This window comes from Ranitomeya variabilis, chromosome 2 (assembly GCF_051348905.1).
Source record: "Ranitomeya variabilis isolate aRanVar5 chromosome 2, aRanVar5.hap1, whole genome shotgun sequence".
In the NCBI taxonomy this organism is placed as follows: Eukaryota; Metazoa; Chordata; class Amphibia; order Anura; family Dendrobatidae; genus Ranitomeya; species Ranitomeya variabilis.
In genome coordinates this window covers 578,410,505-578,425,438 of record NC_135233.1, presented here as the reverse complement: position 1 = coordinate 578,425,438, position 14,934 = coordinate 578,410,505, and the positions used below count along the sequence as shown (strand labels likewise).

The window sequence follows — 14,934 nt, the reverse complement described above, 5'->3', positions numbered from 1 at the left end:
AAATAATAATCTTAACTTGCTGAACGGAATCACCAGAGGAACGAGGTTTCAAAGAAAGAAACAATTTACAATTGTTCTTAAAATTCAGGAACCTAGATCTATCTCCAGAAAACAACTCCGGAATAGGTATTCTAGGCTCTGACATAGGACTGTGAACAACAAAATCCTGAATACTTTGTACCCTTGCAGCAAGATGATCTACACTGGAGGCCAAACTCTGGATATCCATGTCAGCAGCTGAATTCAGAGCCACACCAAGATTAAGAGGAGGAGAGAAGCTAGACACACAGCAGCTAGACACACGGCAGCAAAAAAAAAAAAAAAAAATCCTCAAGGCTTCTCTTCTCCTGCTTCTGCCATGCAATTAACACTTTATGGTCCGGCTGTACTGTTATGATCCTAGTGGCAAGGATCGCAAGTTTGACTAGCTAAGTAACTAAACCGACGACCAGCTCTGGGGAAGTGGTATCTGGATTGACCGCAACCTGATCCTATCCGCAAACAACTATAGGCAGCCGTGGAACGTTACCTGGAAATCCTAGACGTCTCTTCACGGCCTGAGAAACTACCTATTCCTAGAGGGAAAGTAAAGTCCTTACTTGCCCCAGAGAAATGACCCCAAAGATATAGAAAAGCCCCCCACAAATATTATCGGTGAGTTAAGGGGAAAGCACAAACGCAGAGATGAAATAGATTTAGCAAATGAGGCCCGCTAACACTAGATAGCAGAAAATAGGAAGGGAGCTATGCGGTCAATAGAAAACCCTAAGCAAAATATCCACGCAGAGATTGCTCGAGCCCCCGCACCAACTAACGGTGCGGGGGAAGCAACTCCGTACCCCAGAGCTTACCAGCAGCAAGAACTCACATATTAGCAAGCTGGACTAAACTCATCATACACAGAAATCATATTGCAGACTGATGAGCAAAAAATAATCAAACAGAAACTTAGCTTCTCCAGAAGAGACTGAAAACGAAGATAATCAGGGGAGATCAGAATAGCACTGAATACATCGACAGCCGGCAACAAGTGGAGGTGAAGCAGAGCTAAATAGGAAACTCCCTAGTGCATAACGAGGCAGCTGATCCAGCCACAGATCCGCAGGATAACAAACAAAGCCACCAGGGGGAGCCCAAAAACAAAACTCACACAATACCACCTGTGACCACAAGAGGGAGCCCGAAAACAGAGTTCACAACACTTCTCCCCCCACCCCCGAAAACCAATGTGCCAGATCCTTCTTTCCCAAGAAAACCCAACGTGGCAGATCCTTCTTTCTCCTGGAAACCCAATATGCCAAATCCTTCTTCCTTTGGAAACCCAACATGCCGGCTCCTTCTTTCCCCCAACATTTCCTGTTGAGGAGAATCAGGATACCCCATATACATTAGATTGCTGGCCAGTCCCCCTGAATTATAGGGCTTGGATGACTTTAATATATATATGGGTGCCTTAAGTTTATACCGTTTGCTAGTTGGCTGACTTGGGTCCATAAAGTACCGTAATTACAATTTTTGTGCAAGAGATTGCGGTTTAGGCCAAGTTTCTTTCCTCCCCCTAATTTCCAATGGTCCACGGACATTTTTTGGCACAAATTAAGCCAATTTTTAGCACATATACAGCTCTGGCAAAAATTAAGAGACCACTGCAAAAATGTTCAAAATGTTTGATTTTTGTCTTTATAGGTACATTTTTTAGTAAAATGTAAATTGTTCTTTTATTCTATAAACTTCTGACAACATGTCTCCGAATTTCCAAGCAATATTTTTTGTATTTTTTTTCTGACAAAGAAAAATGGTCAAAATAATAATAAAAAAAAAAAAAAAAGCCCAGTGCTTTCAGACCTCAAATAATGCAAAGAAAACAAGTTCATAATCATTTAGAAACAACAATACTAATGTTTTAACTCAGGAAGAGTTCAGAAATCAATATTTTGTAGAATAACCATGATTTTATTCACATCTTTCATGCGTCTTGGCATGCTTTCCACCAGTCTTTCACACTGCTTTTGGGTGACCTTATGCCACTCCTGGTGCAAAAATGTAAGCAGTTCTTCTTTGTTTGATGGCTTGTGACTATCCATCATCCTCTTGATTACATTCCAGAGGTTTTCAATGGGGTTCAGGTCTGGAGATTGGGCTGCCCATGACAGGGATTTGATGTGGTGGTCTCTTAATTTTTCCCACAGCTGTATCTTAAGAAATTAGCCACAATATATTTTACAACATTAATAACTTTCTCAGTTATCAGTGAGGTTCCCCAAAAAATGGGATAGGTTTTAGGGAACCAAACCCAACAGATCCCATATTTGCCGGTGGTTCTAGGCAAGTATGGGATCTGTTGCCTGATTATTCATTTAACCAAGACAGTGTCCTAGCATGGACCTCTACTGATGAAGCGATACACTGACGTAGGAAGAGATATATGGGAGGCTGCTCACATCGCACTACCTGGCACTATGCAAAAAAGCTGCAGCAGGTGGAGCTCCAGCCCAGTGCAAGCCAAGACAAATGCCAAGATCTACAAGGCCAAGTTGTGAATTGACTCGGTGAAACGTTTTATACACTTCTTTAGCTGGCATGAGGCCCACTGTGACTTTTCCATGGGCTCACGTACACTTAAAGAAGAGCCATAGCTATGCTTTATTCATCTTGGGCCCAGGTGTCTACCTCTGCCCTTCACGGCACAGACATAGACATAAGCGGCTCCTGTGCAAGAACACTATATGGGCACTTTGCAATCCAATAACTCATCATAATAAACCAGTCCACCTGCTTTGGAGGTAGTAGTGGCCCTGTTACGTCTTGGGCCCCTGCACTTGCACAGGTTGCACCATTGGTATGTCCGCTCCTACTGCACTTGCCTTGTATCCAAATGCCATGGCCAATGCAAAATGCATTGTTTTGCCCCTCTCCAGCTATTTGCCTGCATAAAGTCAGCCAGGAATTATTGAGTGTGTGGTTTTTAATCAATGTGAATACTAATTATCAAGGCACACAGCTGCTATTCTGACTGCCATAATAGGAGGCATGAAATCCAAAATCAAAAGCTTCACAGTAACTTACTTGACTGAAAGAATGCACTTTAGTTCAGAAAAAATCTTGGTTATTTCAGAAATTCCATCATTTTCTAATCTGTTGTCAGATAAACTGCAAGAAACCAAAATGTATTTTTATAGAAGCATTATCATTGTCATCATCGATTTACTATGTAATGTTCATTATAAAGATCTTCATATACAACTTACTCTAAATGTGCTAAAGTTTTGCATTGTTGAAGAACTGTGCACAATTTCACCAATGCTTTCTGGATATTCTTGAAGCCGGTTATACTAAAAATAATGTGAAAAAAGTGAATACAATGAGATATGTGCAGCATATTTGTAGATAGATAGATTGATAAGTGATAGATAGATAATAGATAATAGATATTTTATACATTAAGGATACATTAAAAAAGCTTATACAGATGTAGATAAACATACTGGATGTGTTACAGAAACTCTGACAGACATAGTTCAACAAAAGGCAAATGCTTTGATACGTTTTTCATGTATCCGACGCATATGTGTGCAGACGTACAAATAAGAGCTTGGCCTTACAGATGCTTCAGTCATCCGACGGACTGCTAAAGTTTCAAATGGGGCATGAAATAAATTTCTACTTACATAGTTCTTATAATCAAACAAAATTTTAAAAAAACTAAAAAAAAAGAATTTATAAAACAAAGTTTAATTCTCAACACTGCAAGGGAGTGAAAAGCAGAAGAAGTTAGTGAATGTTCCACGACACTCGCTACCAAATGCCACCATCTGCTAGTTGATCCGAAGAGACAGGAACTGAAAGATGGAGAGAATATTCCCAGTGACAAGATCTTGAAGGAGACGTCGGGTCAGGTAACAGTTGTGGCGCAGTTGCTAAATGTAAAAAATCGGGATGGGCAAATGGGAATTTGGTTGGCACCAGGACATGAGAAGGAGAAGTTGCATGAGTTGAGTTACCTGAGAGCGACTGCATTCCAGAACAGGTGAGACGTCGTTGTTCAAACACTGAAGTCCAGACATCGCCAGTCAAGACCCAACTTTCAGACTTTTCCAGTCAAGACCCAATGTCCAGAAATCGCCAGTCAAGACCCAACGCCCAGATTTCGCCGGTCAACAGTAACCATCCAGACTTTGCCGGTCAAGACCCAACGTCCAGACTTTGCCAGTCAAGACCCAATGTCCAGACTTCGCCGGGCAAGACCCAACGTCCAGAATTGACTTCCAAACCCAATATCTAGACTTCGACAGTAAAGACCCATTGTCCAGACTTCGCCTGTCAAGACCCAATGTCCAGACATTGCCAATCAAGACCCAATGTCCAGACTGCCAGTCAAGACCCAACGTCCAGACTTCGCCGGTCAAGACCCAACGTCCAGACTTCGTCGGTCAAGACCAAATGACCATACTCCACAGGCCAAGCACCAAAGGTCGGATGCTAATCTTCAGACGGGACGGAACACCTATCGTTCTGAGAAGTCTTGGTTGAATCAGACCGTTACTTCCAACACAGAAGTATGGTCCAGGGTGTGGGCCAGGCCCATGTTTCAGGGAACGAGGGCTTCCAGTTGTCAGGACTCTGAACATTTTTATTACCTTTTGTGCATTACTGCCCTTTTCCAAGATGGTGTCTTTGGTCTCATGTGCACTGTGTCTTCCTGCTATAAAACTCCACCCCAGCCTTCAGTCTGTGCTAGAGTATTCTGCCTTGCATCCAGCTCCTGACCCTGTTGACTCCCTGGCTGTATACCTGCTCCTGTGAACCTGTGTGGTGATCCTGCTACTCTGCTCTGAGTTCCTGCTGCATACACCAGTTTCCAGTAATCCTCCTTCATCTGCTGCTCGTGTTTACTTCCATCCGCATTTGCTGGACATGTAAGCTGTTGCTGCTCTGCAAAGACCTGAGACTATTACCCTGGCCTCCCTGGTTGTGCTAACATATTATTTGAACTGCCTTATAAGCATAGCTATCTGTGTTTGGACTAAAACAAGGACTTATTCGTGTCAAGTATCCTCAAGAATAATTGTGCTTCATAGACTTTCTGCGTGATTGCATTTTCCTCTGAAGTTCCCTATAGACTGTTTAAGCTGCGTTTAATATTTACACCAAGTGTTGTGAACTTGAGTTTCTCTCTGCACCTGTTTGAATCACCGTGTGATAATATAGACTTTACCACTTATAAAACTGTGTCCTGTAGTTGTCTTGTTCCATGCAAAGAGTCTCCTGAGTTATCCCCTATAATTATTACACCAGTTTGACAAACACACTGGGTACCAAGTGAGTAATTTATTGAGGACTTACGGCCTAGCGGGAAGAACCTGTGACCCCCCTATAAGAGTCTGTGCAACAACCATAGCGTACGATGGTGATGGGCCTAGTACTGAGAGTGACGTCTGTTTAGATGAGACATGCAAGCCCCATTTGTCATTTAACTGTTAGATAATAAGGATTGTGTACATACGTAGAATGTAGAATAAGGCATCACATTTAATATAGTAAATGTCATAACATACTGTATTACTCTTATTGTTTTTACACCGACATTATCCTACATAACCAGCCTTAATGCAAAACACCAGTAATATTCCAAAGAAAATTGCTTTAATACGGCTAAAGTAAACAATTAAAAGTCCAATTTATTGTAGATGGAAATAAAACAATGAATAAAACAGTCAGATACAACACCACAAGTACAGAACACTAGGTGGGTCATCCCAAAAATAAAGAAGTAAATGGTCCTGGTAAAAGCCTCACATTCAAGGAAATATTACTATATAAGTGTACACTAAATAACTAAATAAGTTCAAATATTAATAGTAATTATCATTTTGTTTATTTGCACATAAATATTTTAAGTATAAATACTCAATATGTCCAATACACACAACATAGTAGCAATCATATTGAAAAAATAGGGATCTCAAGTTCCAGGCAATAGCATGCATCGTATTGCACTAAGCCCTGTAATGTAGCAGCATAATTGTGAATATATACATAGTATCAAAGGTATAGGATAGTGCAATACAGTCAAAAGCCCATTATGTAATATCAGGACTGAGCAATATAATTACCTTAGGACAATATGTGGGGACCCACCACACCTGACGCGTGTTTCGCTTGGAATTGCTTTGTCCAGGGGTGGTTGGGAACTGGCCAGGTACATATTATATTGCAGGTAACCAATAGGCTTACTTTTAATCAGATGTCTCTCATAACCAGCATCATCATGCCGCCTTAATCTGCTGCTGTGCGAGAGGGTGTTTTGCGCCGTAGCTTGGATGTGCCGACGGGAAGTGGTTATATCGGATCACCTTTGATACTATGTATATATTCACAATTATGCTGCTACATTACAGGGCTTAGGCTACGTTCACATTTGCGTTGTGCGCCGCAGCGTCGGCGCCGCAGCTCACAACGCAAACAAAAACGCGGCAAAACGCACGCTAAAACGCTGCGTTTTGCGCTGCATGCGTCCTTTTTGGCCGAAAGTTGGACGCAAAAAAAATGCAACTTGAAGCGTTTCTTGCGTCCAACGCTTGCGGCCATGCGGCGCAAAACGCAGCACAACGCATGTCCATGCGCCCCCATGTTAAATATAGGGGCGCATGACGCATGCGGCGACGCTGCGGCGCCCGACGCTGCGGCGCTGACCGCAAATGTGAACGTAGCCTTAGTGCAATACGATGCATGCTATTACCTGGAACTTGAGATCCCTATTTTTTCACTATGATTGCTACTATGTTGTGTGTGTTGGACTTATTGAGTATTTATACTTAAAATATTTATGTGCAAATATACAAAATGATCATTACTATTAATATGTGCACTTATTTAGTTGTTTAGTGTACACTTATATAGTAACTAGATGGTGGCCCGATTCTAACGCATCGGGTATTCTAGAATATGCATGTCCACGTAGTATATTGCCCATTTACGTAGTATATTGCCCAGTCACGTAGTATATTGCCCAGCGACGTAGTATATTGCCCAGCTACTTAGTATACAGCACAGCGACGTAGGATATTGTGCAGCCACGTAGTATATTGCCCAGAGCCACATACAGTGGGGCAAAAAAGTATTTCGTCAGTCAGCAATAGTGCAAGTTCCACCACTTAAAAAGATGAGAGGCGTCTGTAATTTACATCATAGGTAGACCTCAACTATGGGAGACAAACTGAGAAAAAAAAATCCAGAAAATCACATTGTCTGTTTTTTTATCATTTTATTTGCATTTTATGGTGGAAAATAAGTATTTGGTCAGAAACAAAATTTCATCTCAATACTTTGTAATATATCCCTTGTTGGCAATGACAGAGGTCAAACATTTTCTGTAAGTCTTCACAAGGTTGCCACACACTGTTGTTGGTATGTTGGCCCATTCCTCCATGCAGATCTCCTCTAGAGCAGTGATGTTTTTGGCTTTTCGCTTGGCAACACGGACTTTCAACTACCTCCAAAGGTTTTCTATAGGGTTGAGATCTGGAGACTGGCTAGGCCACTCCAGGACCTTGAAATGCTTCTTACGAAGCCACTCCTTCGTTGCCCTGGCGGTGTGCTTTGGATCATTGTCATGTTGAAAGACCCAGCCACGTTTCATCTTCAATGCCCTGTTATGACCCCAGTGGACAGGGTCTCAGAGGAACGTGTAAGTCTGCAAGATACAAAAATCCAGCTCATAGGGCTGTGGTAACTGGGTTGACCAAATAGCTACTCCTAACGCCAACACTAGAAGTAGCCGGGGATCATGCCTACGGTGATCGCTAGATGACTCGCGCCAGCCGGAGAATCTAACTACCCCTAGGAGAAGAAAACAAAGACCTCTCTTGCCTCCAGAGAAAGGGACCCCAAAGCAAGATACAAGCCCCCCACAAATAATAACGGTGAGGTAAGAGGAAATGACAAACACAGAAATGAACCAGGTTCAGCAAAGAGAGGCCAGCTTACTAATAGCAGAATAAAGCAAGATAACTTATCTGGTCAACAAAAACCCTATAAAAATCCACGCTGGAGATTCAAGAACCCCCGAACCGTCTAACGGTCCGGGGGGAGAACACCAGCCCCCTAGAGCTTCCAGCAAAGGTCAGGATACAGATAGGAACAAGCTAGACAAAAATACCAAACAAAACAAAAGCAAAAAGCAAAGAAGCAGACTTAGCTTGAAAAACAGGAACCAGGATCAGAGGACAAGAGCACAACAGATTAGCTCTGATTTCAACGATGCCAGGCATTGAACTGAAGGTCCAGGGAGCTTATATAGCAACGCCCCTGAACTAACGGACCAGGTGAGGATATAGGAAAAGACAGACGCTCCAGAGTCAAATCACTAATGACCACTAGAGGGAGCAAAAAGCAAAATCACAACATGCCCTTGCTGATGGAAGGAGGTTTGCACTCAAAATCTCACGATACATGGCCCCATTCATTCTTTCATGTACCCGGATCAGTCGTCCTGGCCCCTTTGCAGAGAAACAGCCCCAAAGCATGATGTTTCCACCACCATGCTTTATAGTAGGTATGGTGTTTGATGGATGCAACTCAGTATTCTTTTTCCTCCAAACACGACAAGTTGTGTTTCTACCAAACAGTTCCAGTTTGGTTTCATCAGACCATAGGACATTCTCCCAAAACTCCTCTGGATCATCCAAATGCTCTCTAGCAAACTTCAGACGGGCCCGGACATGTACTGGCTTAAGCAGTGGGACACGTCTGGCACTGCAGGATCTGAGTCCATGGTGGCGTAGTGTGTTACTTATGGTAGGCCTTGTTACATTGGTCCCAGCTCTCTGCAGTTCATTCACTAGGTCCCCCCGCGTGGTTCTGGGATTTTTGCTCACCGTTCTTGTGATCATTCTGACCCCACGGGGTGGGATTTTGCGTGGAGCCCCAGATCGAGGGAGATTATCAATGGTCTTGTATGTCTTCCATTTTCTAATTATTGCTCCCACTGTTGATTTCTTCACTCCAAGCTGGTTGGCTATTGCAGATTCAGTCTTCCCAGCCTGGTGCAGGGCTACAATTTTGTTTCTGGTGTCCTTTGACAGCTCTTTGGTCTTCACCATAGTGGAGTTTGGAGTCAGACTGTTTGAGGGTCTGCACAGGTGTCTTTTTATACTGATAACAAGTTTAAACAGGTGCCATTACTACAGGTAATGAGTGGAGGAAAGAGGAGACTCTTAATGAAGAAGTTACAGGTCTGTGAGAGCCAGAAATCTTGATTGTTTGTTTCTGACCAAATACTTATTTTCCACCATAAAATGCAAATAAAATGATAAAAAAACAGACAATGTGATTTTCTGGATTTTTTTGTCTCAGTTTGTCTCCCATAGTTGAGGTCTACCTATGATGTAAATTACAGACGCCTCTCATCTTTTTAAGTGGTGGAACTTGCACTATTGCTGACTGACTAAATACTTTTTTGCCCCACTGTATATTGCACAGAGCCACATAGTATATTGCAGTTTTGTAGTATATTGCCCAGCCTTGTAGTATATTGTCCAGCCACGTAGTATACTGCCCAGCCTTGTAGTATACAGCAGAGCCACGTAGGATATTGCCCAGGGACGTAGTATATTACCGAGGCACGTATGTCACAGGGCCAAAAAATAAAAAATAAACATACTCACCTAACGATCCGAGGGCCCCTTGTAGTGTATCATACTCACCATTCTTGTCGCTGCTCCTCTGCGTCCCGTGTCTCCTCTTCCTTGGATCCTATGCAGATGGTAGTGCTCGGCTTCAGGAAAATGGCCGCGGGATGCCGCGCATGCGCAGATCGAGATCGCGGCGGCCATTTTCCTGAAGCCGAGTTCCATTGCAAGTGCCAGGGCTGGTGGGAGCAGGACCTATGAAGACGCCGCGGTCACATGACCGTGACGTCACGGCAGGTCCTTGCCGCACACCAGCCCTGGGACGGGACCTCACCGTAAGCTGACGCTTGTAATGGAGTGGTCCGGGGAGCGTGGCGAGGAGCGAGAAAGGCGGCGGAGGGTGAGTATAGCAGGTTTTTTTTTTATTTATTATTTTTAACATTACATTTTGTACTATTGATGCCGCATAGGCAGCGTCAATAGTACAAAGTTGGGGACACACAGGGTTAATAGCAGCGGTAACGGAGTGCGTTACCCGCGGCATAACGCGGTCCGTTACCGCCGGCATTAACCCTGTGTGAGCGGTGTATGCGGGCGCCGGCAGTGAGTGCGGGGAGTAAGCGGCCATTTTTTTTCTGGACTGTGCGCGTCGCTGATTGGTCGCGGCAGCCATGACAGGCAGCTGCCGAGACCAATCAGCGAACGAATAACCGTTACAGAAGGACAGACGGAAGTACCCTTAGACAATTATATAGTAGATATTTCCTTGCAGGTGAGGCTTTTACCAGGACCATTTATTTCTTGATTTTTGGGTTGAACCACCTAGTGTTCTGTACTTGTGGTGTTGTATCTGACTGTTTTATTCATTGTTTTATTAGAATCTACAATAAATTGGACTTTTAATTGATTACTTTAGCCGTATTAAAGCAATTTTCTTTAGAGTATTATTCTCATTGTTATTACTCATAATATCTTGTGTACTTGCATACATATACATATACTGTATGTATATACACCTATAGCTAGTTTTTATTTCTGTGCTAGACAAACAAGTAGTGTCAGTTAACTACTACTGCGTGCTAATTGTCTGCATTGTTGCATCCAAGTAACCTGTTCACATTTGCAATAGAGAGGTTTTACCTGATCTCTCTTTGACAGTCGTCAATACCAGTGAAGAAAAGGATCTCCGCCGTCTGATGCAAACCACTTCAAGAATGTGAAAGAAAAATATAACAAATTAAAGAGAATCTGTCAGCGGTTCTTGTTATATAATCTGAGAGCAGCATGATATAGTGGCAGAGACTCTGATTCCAGCAATGTGTCCCTTTCTGGGCTGCTTGGTGTAGTTTTGATAAAATCACTATTTTCTCTGCTGCAGATTCTGAGAACCCCACCCACACCACTGATTGGCAGCTTCCTGTGATCACTGTCATGAAGCAGCCAATCATTTATGGGGGAGTGGTTACACAGATTAGACTGACTGCTGTACATGTCAGACCTAGTCCTGCAGCGATTATCTCCTGCTGATAAAAGACTGATTATATTTAAACTACAACACACAACCTTGTAAGTGACACATCCCTGGAATCAGGCTCTATTACCCTATATTATGCTGCTCTCAGATTATATATCAAAAACCTGCTGATAGATTCCCTTTAAGGAATCATGTTACAAGAATTATACTGTAGAATTATAAAAAATAGGGATTTTTGTGTACTCACCGTAAAATTCTTTTCTCAGAGCCAATCTTTGGCTGTAACTTGTGGGTTCAAGGAGCAATTGCAGTTGTACAAGGAGCAATTGCAGTGGATTGTTTCCCACCCAGGGACTGCTTTAGGACGTCCCATGGTCCTGTGTCCCCCAATGAGGCGTAGGAGAAATAGGGATTTTTGGGTACTCACCGTAAAATCCTTTTCTCCGAGCCAATCATTGGGGGACACAGCACCCACCCTGTTAGCCTATTGGCTTTAGTTTTTTTATGTGTTGACTTGGTTTTGACATATTTCATTCTTGTTAATTGTTAAGCTCCTACTGCTTTGTTACCGAACTGATTCACTTAGAGCCAGCAGGAGGGTGTATACTGCAGGGGAGGAGTTATTCTTTATGTGTTAACTTAGTGTCCTCCTAGTGGCAGCAGCATAACACCCCATGGTCCTGTGTCCCCCAATGAGGCATAGGAGAAAAACTGGGACACTAATTTTATTGTCTAGAAAATCCTCACCTGGCAGCGATATGCTTTACATTGGGGCAGGTCACCATGGAGCTAACAAGATGCGACATCCCTTCTTCGGAAAACACTGTCCTATTAAGCCTAGGAATGTAATATGGATTCTGTGAATTGAGTGTAGCCACATGAACTAAATATACAAATATATATCACAAACATAAACCTTATTCTATGTAAAGAGCAGCCCAATAATGTAATTCTGATGCATCTGTACATGTAACGCTAACGCTTCATAAAGAAAAAATAATTTTTAAAATAAATATAACTTACTCTAGTTTCCCCGATATATGTATGTTTGGAAGGCTGTCAATCAACTTCTTACAGCCAGAATTTCCAAAAGGATTACCGGATAAACTGAAATAAAGTGAAAAAAAAAAAGTGAGAAAGTTTACAACACAAGGCGTTTGAAAGCTAGCCAATATCTTTAATAGAAGATATAGGAAAAAAAATATTATAGACGTCATGTGCACATAACCTTCAAAGGTTTTGGAAGAGTTTTTTTATTCCTGAAGCCTTTCCTTCCTTTCAGCCTTGTGATTGGATCATTCCCAGTTTGGAGCAAATTCCATGAGAAGGCACGTCGAAAAAGTGACAAGTAGGGTTGAGCGAAACGGATCGGTCAATTTCATAAGTCGCCGACTTTCGGCAAAGTCGGGTTTCGTGAAACCCGAGTCGATCCCAGCGTGGGATTGGCCATGCGGTCGACGATCTTCGCGCCAAAGTCGCGTTTCGTATGACGCTTTAACCGCCATTTTTTCAGCCAATGAAGGAGTGTGGGCAGCGTGATGACATAGGTCTTGTCTTGCTTTCTGCAGCGTCACAGGGGGTGGGGGTAGAAACGCCATCTTACCGTTTTGGATGAGCAATCTACACAGTCCGAGGAATGGACTGATTTACACTGTGTCCGAGGAGAGAGAGAGAGAGAGGAAAAAAAAAAAATCCCCATTGACTAGCATTGGGTTTCCTGTTTCGGTCTCGTGTTTCGGTCGGCCACCCGACTTGTCACAATAATCGGCCGATTTCACACGATCCGACTTTCAAGACAGTCGGGTTTCACGAAACCCGACTCGATCCTAAAAAAGCAAGAGTCGCTCAACCCTAGTGACAAGTGGTATTTTTTTCTCCTACCAAAACTTGAAAATCCTGAGCTTATTAACAGCAAGCAGGTTTAATATATGAAGAAGCTTCAAACAGTTTAAGTGATTTTCAGTCATTTTTTTAACTCTGCAGAGAACTCTGCGCAAAACTTCTCAAAAACTTGGTTTCTACTCCAAAAACTCGGCAAAAATACTTTGTGCACAGAATCCCAGGGAATGTGCACACGGCATCCTTTAAATGCCGGCGCACCTGTCAAATTTTCATAGGCGAAGCCTTTTCAGAAGAACACGTCTTCCTGAGATGGTGGCTTTGCCGTCATTCTTGCAGCGGCTACATTTGCTCCTTACTGCCTGGGCTTCATAGGAGCACCAAGATGGCAGCAGCAAGGGCCTTAAGCAAGCCATTGGCAACCCGAAATCGCATAGCCGGGGGAGTTATGACCCCAATGGCAGAGGGTCTCTGCAATAAATACCAAGTCTGCAAACACAAAAAAACAGCTCATAGGGCAGTGGTAACTGGGCTGACCGTATATCTAATCCTAGCACCACAAATAGCAGCAGCCGGGGAACGTGCCTACGTTGGTTCTAGACGTCTCGCGCCAGCCGGAGAACTAACTAACCCTAGAAGGGAAAAGATAGACCTTTCTTGCCTCCAGAGAAAAGACCCCAAAAGTTGGATACAAGCCCCCAACAAATAATAACGGTGAGGTAAGAAGAAAAGACAAACGTAAGAATGAACTAGGTATTTAGCAAAGAGAGGCCCACTGACTAATAGCAGAATATAGTAAGATGACTTATACGGTCAGCAAAAACCCTATCAAAAATATCCACGCTGGATATTCAAGAACCCCCGAACCGTCTAATGGCCCGGGGGGAGAATACCAGCCCCCTAGAGCTTCCAGCAAAATCAGGAATCACATTTAGTACAAGCTGGACAAAAAATAAGAGCAATACAAATAACCAAAAAACAAGGAAGCAGGACTTAGCTTAATTTTGCATGAACCAGGATCAGCAGACAGGAGCAAACAGAAAGGACTGATTACAACGATGCCAGGCACCAGACTAAGAATTCAGGAAGTTCATATAGCAACACCCCTGGACTAACGACCCAGGTGGGTGCCAAACTAGGGAAAGACAATCTCAGAGTCATACCACTAGTGACCACAAGAGGGAGCCAAAAAAGTCTAATTCACAACAGTACCCACCCTTTAAGGAGGGGTCACCGAACCCTCACCAAGACCACCAGGGCGATCAGGATGAGCAGCGTGAAAGGCACGAACTAAATCGGCCGCATGCACATCAGAGGCAACCACCCAGGAATTATCCTCCTGACCATAGCCCTTCCACTTGACCAGATACTGAAGCCTCCGTCTGGAGAGACGAGAATCCAAGATTTTCTCCACCACGTACTCCAACTCGCCCTCAACCAACACCGGAGCAGGAGGCTCAACAGAGGGAACCACAGGTACAACGTACCGCCGCAACAAAGACCTATGGAACACGTTGTGAATGGCAAACGACACCGGAAGATCCAAGCGAAAGGACACAGGATTAAGGATTTCCAATATCTTGTAAGGACCGATGAAGCGAGGCTTGAATTTAGGAGAGGAGACCTTCATAGGAACAAATCGAGAAGACAGCCATACCAAATCCCCAACACGAAGTCGGGGACCCACACCGCGGCGGCGGTTGGCAAAACGCTGAGCCTTCTCCTGTGACAACTTCAAGTTGTCCACCACATGATTCCAAATCTGCTGCAACCTATCCACCACAGAATCTACCCCAGGACAGTCAGAAGGCTCCACATGTCCCGAGGAAAAACGAGGATGGAAACCAGAGTTGCAGAAAAATGGCGAGACCAAAGTAGCGGAACTAGCCCGATTATTAAGGGCAAACTCAGCCAACGGCAAGAAGGTCACCCAATCATCCTGATCCGCAGAAACAAAACACCTCAAATAAGCCTCCAAAGTTTGATTAGTTC

At 43.5% G+C, this 14,934-nt stretch overlaps 1 protein-coding gene across 1 annotated transcript in view; it reads right to left on the bottom strand.

The window, feature by feature from the left end:
• The window catches only part of NLRC5 (NLR family CARD domain containing 5), a 141,874-nt gene that overhangs the window by 91,538 nt on the left and 35,402 nt on the right, over positions 1–14,934 (bottom strand). The window contains exons 12-16 of the mRNA XM_077288340.1: positions 12,127–12,210; positions 11,851–11,940; positions 10,770–10,835; positions 3,249–3,332; positions 3,067–3,150 (exon numbers count right to left, since the gene is read on the bottom strand). Coding sequence (XP_077144455.1) covers positions 3,067–3,150; positions 3,249–3,332; positions 10,770–10,835; positions 11,851–11,940; positions 12,127–12,210 — 408 coding nt within the window. The remainder of the gene's footprint in view (positions 1–3,066; positions 3,151–3,248; positions 3,333–10,769; positions 10,836–11,850; positions 11,941–12,126; positions 12,211–14,934) is intronic.